Source organism: Schistocerca nitens, chromosome 9 (assembly GCF_023898315.1).
Source record: "Schistocerca nitens isolate TAMUIC-IGC-003100 chromosome 9, iqSchNite1.1, whole genome shotgun sequence".
NCBI classification, from domain to species: Eukaryota; Metazoa; Arthropoda; class Insecta; order Orthoptera; family Acrididae; genus Schistocerca; species Schistocerca nitens.
In genome coordinates, this window is record NC_064622.1 from 183,312,012 (window position 1) to 183,325,065 (window position 13,054).

A 13,054-nucleotide genomic window follows, 5' to 3' on the forward strand; every position below is an offset into this window, starting at 1 on the left:
AGGCAGTCTCTCCCATAAACAAGCCCACACTCAGAAATTCTATTCTTTTTATATTTTTTGTGCCTATGGCCCAAACACAATTAATTTGAGGGTGAGTTGCAGCCTATCCCCAATCATTATTTTATATTTCCATCCTAATCATCATAATTAGCTATGGTATTACAGTGAATAAAACATATCTGTTCTTCAGACAGCTTAAACTTCATGTTTGTGCTATTTTGTAATCTCTAAATGGCCAGTATGTACCCACACACACAGAGTGGTAAAGAGAGCACAATTCATAATGCAGAAGGTTCCAAAAAGAAGTGAACATCAAATTCATACCAGCACAAAATTAGTATAATTGTATTAATATTATGGATTATATTACAGAGTTGAAATGGCAGGCTAGTACCAACCTTCAGGAGGTGAAATTCCAGCACTGTCAGGTATAGGTTGAGAAAGGTTAGAATGGAAAACTCATCTTGTTTCAACAGGTTGACACCCCCCCTCCCTCCCCTCCTACTTTCCCCAATGTACGTCTTTCCTCCCTGCTGAATGCACTAGTAGTTCTGAAAGATGGGGATGTTTTTTTTTTTTTTCACTTCCAAACGTGTCTGCTGACAGGAATTTTGCCACCTGGAGGTAAGTCCTAGTCAACCATTCTCTCTCTCTCTCTCTCTCTCTCTCTCTCTCTCTCTCTCTCTCTCTCTCTACAATTTTATATTTTTCTCACACAAACTGCTTTTTGATACAAATATTATGCATTCTAATTGTCAATAAAAACCTAATTTTGAATCTGTGCCACATTTTCAGCAAATGTTAGATAATTCGTTTGACATTACTTCTGAGTAACGAAGTCATTTTAAATCTCCACAAAACACTGATTTAATGTAACAAGATTTGACGTATATGTGCTGAAATCAAAAGAAACACCATAACAATGTTCAATAACTGATCTCTCAGACTTTTAAATCTGTTTACTGCATTGTACATTAAAAACTTAAATACTGAATGAAAAGACCTATCTGCCAATCAAATGAGTATCTTGATTCATGAGTTCTTGTTTACAATTTGATTTGTCTCAGTGAAAACAGATTACAAATATCTTTAATGAGTCAAAAGTTATATGAAATTAGAAAGTTAGGTGCCTCACTCTTGTTTATTTCAAGTATAAATGCAAGCAAAGCATAACAGAATATATGGAAAGTTTTAAAAATCTATTTCCTTGTATTTTTTTTTTTTACATATTTTATGCATTTCATGATCTGATCTTTGATGTTCATATAGGATGGACATATCTAGTGCAAGAATTTGGGAAAGTGAGGCACCAGTTGATTTCCTGGGTTAATATGACAATGCATGTCATAGACTTTTATCTGCCACATGCCACCAATGACAGATGGCTATGAAAATCAGTTTCTTTTTTTTTTACTTTTATTTTACATAATTCTTAAGCAGAACTGACAAATTTACTGTTAATTACTACTACTTTTCCTGCCACAGATTCTGAACATAATTGGCATAAACTACAACGATACAGTAAACATAATATATGATGAGAAATAAAAAGGCATGCAGAATGTATCTATCCCTTTTCTCTATATACAGAATTTCTATTTTCTCAAAAACTATTAAATCTGTCTCATTAGAGGTAGTTGTTTTTTGAACATTTAGAAACTTTATATTTGTGAAGTAATAAAAAATAGATCCAAATAGTGTATACATTACTGTCAAATACATCATATCTGATGGTAAGGCTAATGACACTGTAAAGCACACTTTCAGTTAGCACACAAATTCATTTAACAAATAACAGGAATGTGCCACTGCCAAATCTGAAGAGTCTAGTCCACACATGTACAATGTAATGCAACATAAATGTAGCAAATCTACTTCAAAGATTTTTCATTTGTGTGCTGCTTTTATGTTGGACAGGATATCCGAGAAAAGGTTTAATGTTTCATCACAACCTTTCCATATTATGCTGTTCACTACTAATAATACTTTCTTAACAAGTGTTGTCAAAAAAAATTTAAAATTTCCCATAAGTCAAACATAATATCCTCTTTGAAAAATACAGTATACAATTCTGTCTCGTTTCCTTACTATCAATATACATACTAGGAAAAAAAAAAAAAAAAAAAAAAAATGAAGTGCGGGTGCACTGCAGTGAACAAATACTTCATATTTTGAGCTTCACTTGAGTGAAACAATCTTCTGTTCACACATCTTAAAGTAAAATTATTTACAGGATAAGTTTAATGACCAAAATTTTTCCAGCACATATAGAAATTTTCAAATTTCACTTGTTCTGCACTTGTATTGCGCCAATGCCACTCTCAATGATTACTCTGTTGTTAACAGTAATGATAAGTCAGACTTCTCAGAGACGAGTACTGACCTGTAATGCTGCTGGTACTGCTGCTGCATCTGCTGTTGTTGACTGTTCGTACCCGGATGGTATCCAGTCACCAGAGTAGATTCCTGTGAAGGCTCAACTGCAGGTACAGCAGGTGCAATACCCAGTTCAACTTGTTTTGTACGAATCTTGTTCACCAGAAGAGAGTAGGCGCAGTCTGCCGAAGGTTTGTATGCGATGCTCGGGATGGATGGAGCCTACGACACATCGGTGATGATAAAAATCGCATGTTCCTGACACAGAAAACAGCCCCAGAAGGGCAACATGAATCTTCAGCCTTAAAAATTCAAGCCAAATGATGGCTGGAAAGTTAGCATGGAAATAAACAGCTGCTGGTTTCCAGGTGTGTGTGTGTGTGTGTGTGTGTGTGTGTGTGTGTGTACATCCCCTGGTGCACTCATTCTCCCAATACAGTGTTCAATGTGTTTCCTTAAAGGAGCAATATACAGTCAACTGGAACATCTACCATAATGTGAATAACCACATCCAAAAATTGTATAAAAAAATTTAGACCAGATTGAAAACATCTCTTTCTTTGTTGAAGAACTCATCAGAATTGTAACAAGCAACATTTAAAATTGTATTTGCATCTGTTAACAATGTTTTTTTTTTACTAGACAATGGGTGATTGAAAGCAGCAGCCCACAGACGATGAACTGCATTTCTTCCTGTGTTTTACGTAAGTCTATTTTGCAGACATTTTTATTAATGATTAATTGAAAAAACACTGAAATAACAATAGCCTGCCTAGCAAAGAAAGAGACTGAATTCTCACTGGCACAATGATCACAATCCAAACAGTATAATGACTGATTATTCACACAGTACTAAATTTAAATAAAGGGGGCACAAAGCCTTAAGAGAAAGGACGCAACTGTGTCTCGCTGGCTTGTAATTAAGACAGGGCATTCCCATCCACTGCTGGCGCCGTCTTCAAAATCTGATGTCTTCCGATGTTGCAGAGATATTTGGCAATCCATGGGTCTGGTGGAGGAGGGATCTAGGAGATTTAGTACAGCTGCTACCAACCTAGGACTAACATAGCTAACATGTCACACAGTTTTCACTGAAGCTGGCGGTCCCAGGCGGCAGCAGCTGGACTTTTTCTTAACATGAAGTAGAGGGCTAAAAACTTACTGGGTGCTGTTTCAAGTCTCTTTTGTTTTGTTTTCTCAAAAAAATGTCTATATCGAAGCAATAGTTAGAGAACTTCCATTCCAATTCGAACTGTTAACCAGTCCTGGAAATAAAAAACAGGTTTTGGATTATTTTCACAGATAAAAACACGTTTGTCTCATGAGATATATTTGTTTTGTATTTATTCCACAACACACTATCACAAGTTCATCACACTTAAACAGCAGAATGAATAGACACTGGTATCTGGAATTCGGAAATTGAATTTCACACGAGGGCACACCACACAGGAAAAGTTGTAGATGTTTGTCCATGACATCACCACCTACCAATTCTAGGCGTGATGGACCAGTTGTGGAAGCCAGGCTTGGATGAAGGTAGTGTTCTTCACCACTCGTTCCATCCGTTTCTGCTGTTGAAAGAACAGTTACAACATCACTCAACTCGAAATCAGAATAACTTAGAAGTATATTAAAATGTGACGTTCCCAAATTGCAAAAGCCTCATAAATATGTAATCAGCAGACACTAAAATGATGACAGTAAATCACAGCAATAACAGATACACCTAACTACGAATGTATGACAAAGAAACATCACCTGAGTGTTCAAACAAAAATGCATTTCTTGATAAAATACATAAAATTTGAAAGTAGAGTGACAGTGCAGCAGAATAATAGTAGAGAATCATTTGCGATCATCAGAGTGTGTTGGCACAAGCGTAAATTTCTACGTCCATTAAATTTTGTCAACACAATTTGTATCCCATTTTTTCTCCTGATAAACCTGCGTTTTTTCTAAACTTTTTAAAATGTTGCATTTTTTAATAAAAATTAAATGGATATCCTGATCTGATGCGAGAAATTACTAAGAGTTGGAAAAAAACACGGATAAAAAGAAGAAAAAATAGTCAGCCAACAAAATAAAAATATTCTTTAAAGCCCTTATCTGATGCAGAAATGGGACTAATTGCAACAAGAGGAGCCAAAAATATGGCAATTAAGATGCCAGATTCATAGAGACGACAGTTAGTTGTCCTGAGAGAAGCCTTGTAAACAATGAACTGTGCTCTTAATAAAAAAATAAGTTGTTAAATAAAAATTTGAAATAAGAAAACATATTGAGTTCCTCAAGAACCAAAACTTAGCTGTTTCTACTCTTCAGTTAATTCTGGTTTTAGAACAAAAAAATTAACAACTTCAAATATTTTGCATATTTTCAATAATAAATATTTTATGATGTAATTTTAGTGTAATTCATCCGTTTCGGATGAAAGTGCATACTAAACAAAAGAAAACTGTCAGCATAGCATGTGGTGTTTAGGAGAAAATCTACATATAATCTCTTATAATTTCTTCCGGACGTAGCCTCCTTCACTATATACAAATATTTAATTAAAACTAGTAGAATATAAAATACGAAAGCGCTGGCAGGTCGATAGATACACATACATACATACATACATACATACACACAAAATTCAAGCTTTCGCAAACAATGGTTGCTTCGTCAGGAAAGAGGGGAGGAGAGGGAAAGATGAAAGGATGTGGGTTTTAAGGGAGAGGGTAAGGAGTCATTCCAATCCCGAGAGCGGAAAGACTTATCTTAGGGGGAAAAAAGGACAGTTATACAATCGCGCGCGCGCGCACACACACACACACACACACACACACACACACACACACACACACATCCATCCGCACATACACAGACACAAGCAGACATTTGTAAAGGCAAAGAGTTTGGGCAGAGATGTCAGTCGAGGCAGAAATACAGAGGCAAAGATGTTGTTGAAAGACAAGTGAGGTATGAGCGGCAGCAACTTGAAATTAGCGGAGGTTGAGGCCTGGCGGATAACGAGAGGAGAGGATATACTGAAGGGCAAGTTCCCATCTCCGGAGTTCTGACAGGTTGGTGTTAGTGGGAAGTATCCAGAAAACCCGGACGGTGTAACACTGTGCCAAGATGTGCTGGCCGTGCACCAAGGCATGTTTAGCCACAGGGTGATCCTCATTACCAACAAACACTGTCTGCCTGTGTCCATTCATGCGAATGGACAGTTTGTTGCTGGTCATTCCCACATAGAAAGTTTCACAGTGTAGGCAGGTCAGTTGGTAAATCGTGTGGGTCCTTTCACACGTGGCTCTGCCTTTCATCGTGTACACCTTCCGGGTTACGGGACTGGAGTAGGTGACGGTGGGAGGGTGCATTGGACAGGTTTTACACCGGGGGCGGTTACAAGGGTAGCAGCCAGAGGGTAAGGAAAGTGGTTTGGGGATTTCATAGGGATGAACTAAGAGGTTACGAAAGTTAGGTGGACGGCGGAAAGACACTCTTGGTGGAGTGGGGAGGATTTCATGAAGGATGGATCTCATTTCAGGGCAGGATTTGAGGAAGTCGTATCCCTGCTGGAGAGCCACATTCAGAGTCTGATCCAGCCCGGAAAGTATCCTGTCACAAGTGGGGCACTTTTGTGGTTCTTCTGTGGGAGGTTCTGGGTTTGAGGGGATGAGGAAGTGGCTCTGGTTATTTGCTTCTGTACCAGGTCAGGAGGGTAGTTGCGGGATGTGAAAGCCGTTTTCAGGTTGTTGGTGTAATGGTTCAGGGATTCCGGACTGGAGCAGATTCGTTTGCCACAAAGACCTAGGCTGTAGGGAAGGGACCGTTTGATGTGGAATGGGTGGCAGCTGTCGTAATGGAGGTACTGTTGCTTGTTGGTGGGTTTGATGTGGACGGACGTGTGAAGCTGGCCATTGGACAGATGGAGGTCAACGTCAAGGAAAGTGGCATGGGATTTGGAGTAGGACCAGGTGAATCTGATGGAACCAAAGGAGTTGAGGTTGGAGAGGAAATTCTGGAGTTGTTCTTCACTGTGAGTCCAGATCATGAAGATGTCATCAATAAATGTGTACCAAACTTTGGGTTGGCAGGCTTGGGTAACCAAGAAGGCTTCCTCTAAGCAACCCATGAATAGGTTGGCGTACGAGGGGGCCATCCTGGTACCCATGGCTGTTCCCTTTAATTGTTGGTATGTCTGGCCTTCGAAAGTGAAGAAGTTGTGGGTCTCCCACTTCCAGCTCCACTCCCTCCAAAACCTCAAAATTCCAATCAACACAATCTGGAACCACAACACCCTAATTCAGTAGTTAACCTTTCCTCCAAACCTCTCTCCCAATCCGAAACCTCTGTCCTATCCAAAGGCCTCACCTTCAGCCCCACTCCCAGATTCAACCAAACAGCCCTCGTCAAAGATTTACTGTCCTACACTCGTACTCTCTGCTGGAAATATCACTTTGCCACGAAGAAAAATGATCCTAATCCGACTCCTAATGATCCAACTCCCCAGGACACTATCCAAATTGAACCCTGCCTGGAACAGTTCCGTCCTCCGTCATATCGGGACCCACCTCCTCTTCCTCAAAATCACCCTCTCCAAACCTTACAGGACTTTCTGACTTCCAGCCTTGCTTCTCAATCCTTTTTAAAAAACCTTAATCCTACTCCCGACATCACCACTGCTGAAGCCCAAGCTATCCGTGATCTGAAGGCTGACGGATCCATCATCATTCTTCCGGCGGACAAGGGTTCCACGACCGTGGTACTTGATCGTCGGGAGTATGTGGCTGAGGGACTGCGTCAGCTTTCAGACAACACCACATACAAAGTTTGCCAAGGTAATCCCATTCCTGATGTCCAGGCAGAGCTTCAAGGAATCCTCAGAACCTTAGGCCCCCTACAAAACCTTTCACCTGACTCCATCAACCTCCTGACCCCACCGACACCCCGCACCCCTACCTTCTACCTAAAATTCACAAACCCAATTATCCCGGCCACCCAATTGTAGCTGGTTACCAAGCCCCCACAGAGCGTATCTCTGCCTACGTAGATCAACACCTTCAACCCATTACATGCAGTCTCCCATCCTTCATCAAAGACACCAACCACTTTCTCAAACGCCTGGAATCCTTACCCAATCTGTTACCCCCGGAAACCATCCTTGTAACCATTGATGCCACTTCCTTATACACAAATATTCCGCACCTCCAGGGCCTCGCTACGATGGAGCACTTCCTTTCACGCCGATCACCTGCCACCCTACTTAAAACCACTTTCCTCATTACCTTAGCCAGCTTCATCCTGACCCACAACTTCTTCACTTTCGAAGGCCAGACATACCAACAATTAAAGGGAACAGCCATGGGTACCAGGATGGCCCGCTCGTACGCCAACCTATTCATGGGTCACTTAGAGGAAGCCTTCTTGGTTACCCAAGCCTGCCAACCCAAAGTTTGGTACACATTTATTGATGACATCTTCATGATCTGGACTCACAGTGAAGAACAACTCCAGAATTTCCTCCCCAACCTCAACTCCTTTGGTTCCATCAGATTCACCTGGTCCTACTCCAAATCCCATGCCACTTTCCTTGATGTTGACCTCCACCTGTCCAATGGCCAGCTTCACACGTCCGTCCACATCAAACCCACCAACAAGCAACAGTACCTCCATTACGACAGCTGCCACCCATTCCACATCAAACGGTCCCTTCCCTACAGCCTAGGTCTTCGTGGCAAACGAATCTGCTCCAGTCCGGAATCCCTGAACCATTACACCAACAACCTGAAAACAGCTTTCACATCCCGCAACTACCCTCCCAACCTTGTAAAGAAGCAAATAACCAGAGCCACTTCCTCATCCCCTCAAACCCAGAACCTCCCACAGAAGAACCACAAAAGTGCCCCACTTGTGACAGGATACTTTCCGGGACTGGATCAGACTCTGAATGTGGCTCTCCAGCAGGGATACGACTTCCTCAAATCCTGCCCTGAAATGAGATCCATCCTTCATGAAATCCTCCCCACTCCACCAAGAGTGTCTTTCCGCCGTCCACCTAACCTTCGTAACCTGTTAGTTCATCCCTATGAAATCCCCAAACCACTTTCCCTACCCTCTGGCTCCTACCCTTGTAACCGCCCCCGGTGTAAAACCTGTCCCATGCACCCTCCCACCACCACCTACTCCAGTCCTGTAACCCGGAAAGTGTACACGATCAAAGGCAGAGCCAAGTGTGAAAGCACCCACGTGATTTACCAACTGACCTGCCTACACTGTGAAACTTTCTATGTGGGAATGACTAGCAACAAACTGTCCATTCGCATGAATGGACACAGGCAGACAGTGTTTGTTGGTAATGAGGATCACCCTGTGGCTAAACATGCCTTGGTGCACGGCCAGCACATCTTGGCACAGTGTTACACCGTCCGGGTTTTCTGGATACTTCCCACTAACACCAACCTGTCAGAACTCCGGAGATGGGAACTTGCCCTTCAGTATATCCTCTCCTCTCGTTATCCGCCAGGCCTCAACCTCCGCTAATTTCAAGTTGCTGCCGCTCATACCTCACTTGTCTTTCAACAACATCTTTGCCTCTGTACTTCCGCCTCGACTGACATCTCTGCCCAAACTCTTTGCCTTTACAAATGTCTGCTTGTGTCTGTGTCTGTGTGTGTGTGTGTGTGTGTGTGTGTGTGTGTGTGCGCGTTAGTGTATACCTGTCCTTTTTTCCCCCTAAGGTAAGTCTTTCCGCTCCCGGGATTGGAATGACTCCTTACCCTCTCCCTTGAAACTCACATCCTTTCATCTTTCCCTCTCCTTCCCTCTTTCCTGACGAAGCAACCATTGTTTGCGAAAGCTTGAATTTTGTGTGTATGTATGTGTTTGTTTGTTTGTGTATCTATCGACGTGCCAGCGCTTTCGTATGGTAAGTCATATCATCTTTGTTTTTAGATATATTTTTCCCGCGTGGAATGTTTCCCTCTATTATAAGAATATAAAATACTGTAGACAAAACTGTTTAGTTTACCTGTAAGTGTAAGAATGTATCACCACTAACATGCAGCTTCAAAGAATATTATGTGAATTACATCTAGCTCAAAGGTTAGGTTAGTGTCGTTTAATGTCCCGTCGACAACGAGGTCATTAGAGACGGAGCGCAAGCTCGGGTTAGGGAAGGATGGGGAAGGAAATCGGCCGTGCCCTTTCAAAGGAACCATCCCGGCATTTGCCTGAAACGATTTAGGGAAATCACGGAAAACCTAAATCACGATGGCTGGAGACGGGATTGAACCGTCGTCCTCCCGAATGCGAATCTAGCTCAAAGCATTGTCCTATTTCATAATCTCTACATGTCCAGAATGTACACGCACTGTAGCCTGTAAACTGCCAAATTCCATATGATTTTGATGAAAATCATGCAAATGAGTGATGTAACATGAAATTAACAAAATTACTGTAGCAACTGATAATGGTGAAAGTATTTTAATTGCAGCAACAGTCTGAATATTTACTTCCAATGATAAGCTGACCAAACCAATTAAGGCACGTGTACTGAGGATTTGAGTGTTAACAATACATCCGAGTAGGTGGAATGGTTAAAAATGCACATTTGCCTCATACCCAATGATTTCATAATACAGCAACTCGATGGCTGTTGAAAAAGGCATCAATTATTGCACCTACCTTCCTCTGTTTTTGGTGCTTTTGGCCGATACCGCCCTGTTTTGATGGCCATCAACAGATGACGATAGTAGGCATGAAGTGGATCATCAAATGACAGAAAACTGAACTGCTGGTTGTTGGCTTGTTTCATCTTCAGGAGTATTTCCATCTGAGCACCCTGACGGCTGATGAAATGTGCAGTCTTTTCAATGATGGCATTCTGTTTCACTGTCTCAGGCTGGAGCAAAATGAAGGCAAAATTTCAACATGCTATTGTATGTACACCAAATAATAGCAAATGCTTATGAAACAACATAAACAAAAGTGACTGACATCACTATTGGTAAGTTACGTAGCACACGCAGAACAATAAGTACATAAAATATTCTTGTTTATTCTTACCCCCATAGGACATTAGATATGGTGAAACATCATGAAATTAGGCCTAAAGTTCATTCAAGGGTCATAAAAGTTGATGAATTAACTCTAAAACTAATCAAAATAAATATATGCAAAGGTGATCTATCGCCAGGACAGGCACACAGCACTTATTCAAGCTGATGATTATTTTCTCTGTCATTTCCTTCTCTACTTCAATAGTCAAGATGAATGTACACTATTAGGTCATTATTAACATGACATATATGCTCACTCAATAATGTCGTTTAAGTGTTTGTGTTGTTCTGTTTTATTGTAATTTATGGATGATGAATGTGAGGAACTTCTCAAAGAGGGTTGTAAGTTGGAAATGGCAGTATCTGGTGATTTCTGATAGAAAATTGCTAATTAACAACAAAGAACAGTTTCCAGTTGTCAGCAGCATCACTGTCTTCAGACCTCTTAAAATTATATGCAGGCACCTTTAACAAGAACTGCTAAATGTTAGGCACACTGAATGGTTTGTAACGACTTCTGCCAGTAAAGAAAGGCAAGGAAATACAAAAACTCTACTGATAAAAGTGTTCAGCAGTGGATAGGCAGATACAGACATGTGATTATCATATTTTCGCCAGCACATTTACATTTATGTGCCTGTTCATGTAAAACAGTATATTTATATAATGAGTGATTCTCTTTCCTGCTCTTTCATATATGCAATCCAGGACTACGGCAAGCATAGGAGTAGCAAGTCCCAATTATCAACCACTGAGATAAGCAACCACAACAGTCCTGGCAGTTGTACAGAGATAAAAAAAATGCTTTTCTGATGCCAACAGAATACAGATAAAGGCAAACTACAAAAAGAAAAGGAAGCTTATTCCTTCCATCTGCTAAGGTTATATAAAGCAGCTTCTAAGAATAAGAATATTACTTCAACTACACACAAACTGACTAGTTGTGGCTGGATCAAACTTGCAACAGAACCATGTGGTTTAAGAAAACAGTGCAAATTTAATCAAGAAGAACAGATAAGGACCTACACATACCTTTTGAAAAATGTAACCTTCATATTCACGCTAACTGATCACAAGAAGTTTCCATTGCAGCAATTGCTCTATAAAATTCGTTTCTACATTAAGTCTCAAACAAATTATGTAAGGCAAACTCAACTTATTTTACCTTTCACCAGACATTCGTCTTTCGCCAATTAACATCTCTTAAGGATACAGGCTACTTATAAATGTTAGAAAAATCTAATTTGTTTATGATTTTATTAAATTCTATAATCTTTCCTGATTACATTGATATATACGTTATATGGTTTCGAATGAAAAATGACATATATATATAGAAACAAAGATGATGTGACTTACCAAACGAAAGCGCTGGCACGTCGATAGACACACAAACACAAACATACACACAAAATTCAAGCTTTCGCAACAAACTGTTGCCTCATCAGGAAAGAGGTAAGTCACATCATCTTTGTTTTAGATATATTTTTCCCACGTGGAATGTTTCTCTCTCTCTCTCTCTCTCTCTCTCTCTCTCTCTCTCTCTCTCTTATATATATATATATATATATATATATATATATATATATATATACCAAATTTTAAAATTATGGTCATGTATGAGCCCCCCCCCCCCCCTTTTAATTCTGTTACAGAAACCAGTATTATTTCAAAAATAACTGTAAACTTTCTATTTCCAGCGATTATATATATGATACATTGTATATGTCGGTAACAGTGCGGGTTTCTTGTGTCTGTAAGTGATTATCTTTGCTAGTACTTACCTATGTTTCACTGAAGCAGTTTGTTCACGAGTTACTGAATGTTTGTTGCCCAAGTGCTACATATATGTGTGGAACTACATACCCTTTAGTGCGCAATAAATACGAACTATGCCACACATCAAAAAATTCAATAAAAGGAAATTCCGTGGTAACCAGTTCACAAACGAAACAAGTCACTCTGTTTAAAGTAACCTATACATCAGTTCTTCAGAGAAGAAACTCACACATGGCACGCCTCCTGGCGATTCAAATTTTTGTCTTAACAATGACGCTGTTTATAGTAGATTTATTGTTGTTGTTGTCAGCATCTTTTCTTTGATAAAGGAAGGGTTGAAATGTAAACAATGTGATAGTGTAGGTTGTATGGAAATAACAGAACAACAAAGTAGCAGGAAGGGTTTAGCATCAAAATTAGTTTTTCTGTGTAGATCCTGCAATAAATCTACCTCAAAAACGACTTCAAACATTGTACATAATTCATATGATGTGAATTTTAAGACTGTGTATGCAATGCGTACAATAGGAAAAGGAAAAAAGGCTGCTCAAACGTTTAGCGGTTTGATGGCCCTTTCTCCTCCTCCTAGTAGGTTCAGCAAGTACATAAAAATACTTTTAGGTGCCTTGGCGGTTGTGTCTAAAGCATCTATGAAATATGCCGTAGAAGAAACTGTAAATATTAGTGGAACCAGGGACATTGCTGTTACACTTGATGGGACATGGCAATGTCGAGGACATCATTCCTTGAATGGTGTTGTAAGTGCTACTTCTCTGGAGAAAGGAAAAGTTGTTGATGGTTTTTTTTTTTTTTTTTTTTTTTTTTAGGGCGCAAAACTGCTATGG

General features: G+C 40.2%; 1 protein-coding gene across 3 annotated transcripts in view; it reads right to left on the minus strand.

Annotated features, from left to right (window-relative positions):
* Positions 1-13,054, minus strand: part of LOC126202892 (splicing factor, suppressor of white-apricot homolog) — a 158,858-nt gene that overhangs the window by 108,756 nt on the left and 37,048 nt on the right. For 2 of the 3 annotated variants that reach the window (XM_049936962.1, XM_049936964.1), the window contains exons 4-6: positions 10,057-10,273; positions 3,868-3,950; positions 2,384-2,598 (exon numbers count right to left, since the gene is read on the minus strand). In XM_049936962.1, coding sequence (XP_049792919.1) covers positions 2,384-2,598; positions 3,868-3,950; positions 10,057-10,273 — 515 coding nt within the window. The remainder of the gene's footprint in view (positions 1-2,383; positions 2,599-3,867; positions 3,951-10,056; positions 10,274-13,054) is intronic. The other variant, XM_049936965.1, reaches the window with a different exon arrangement.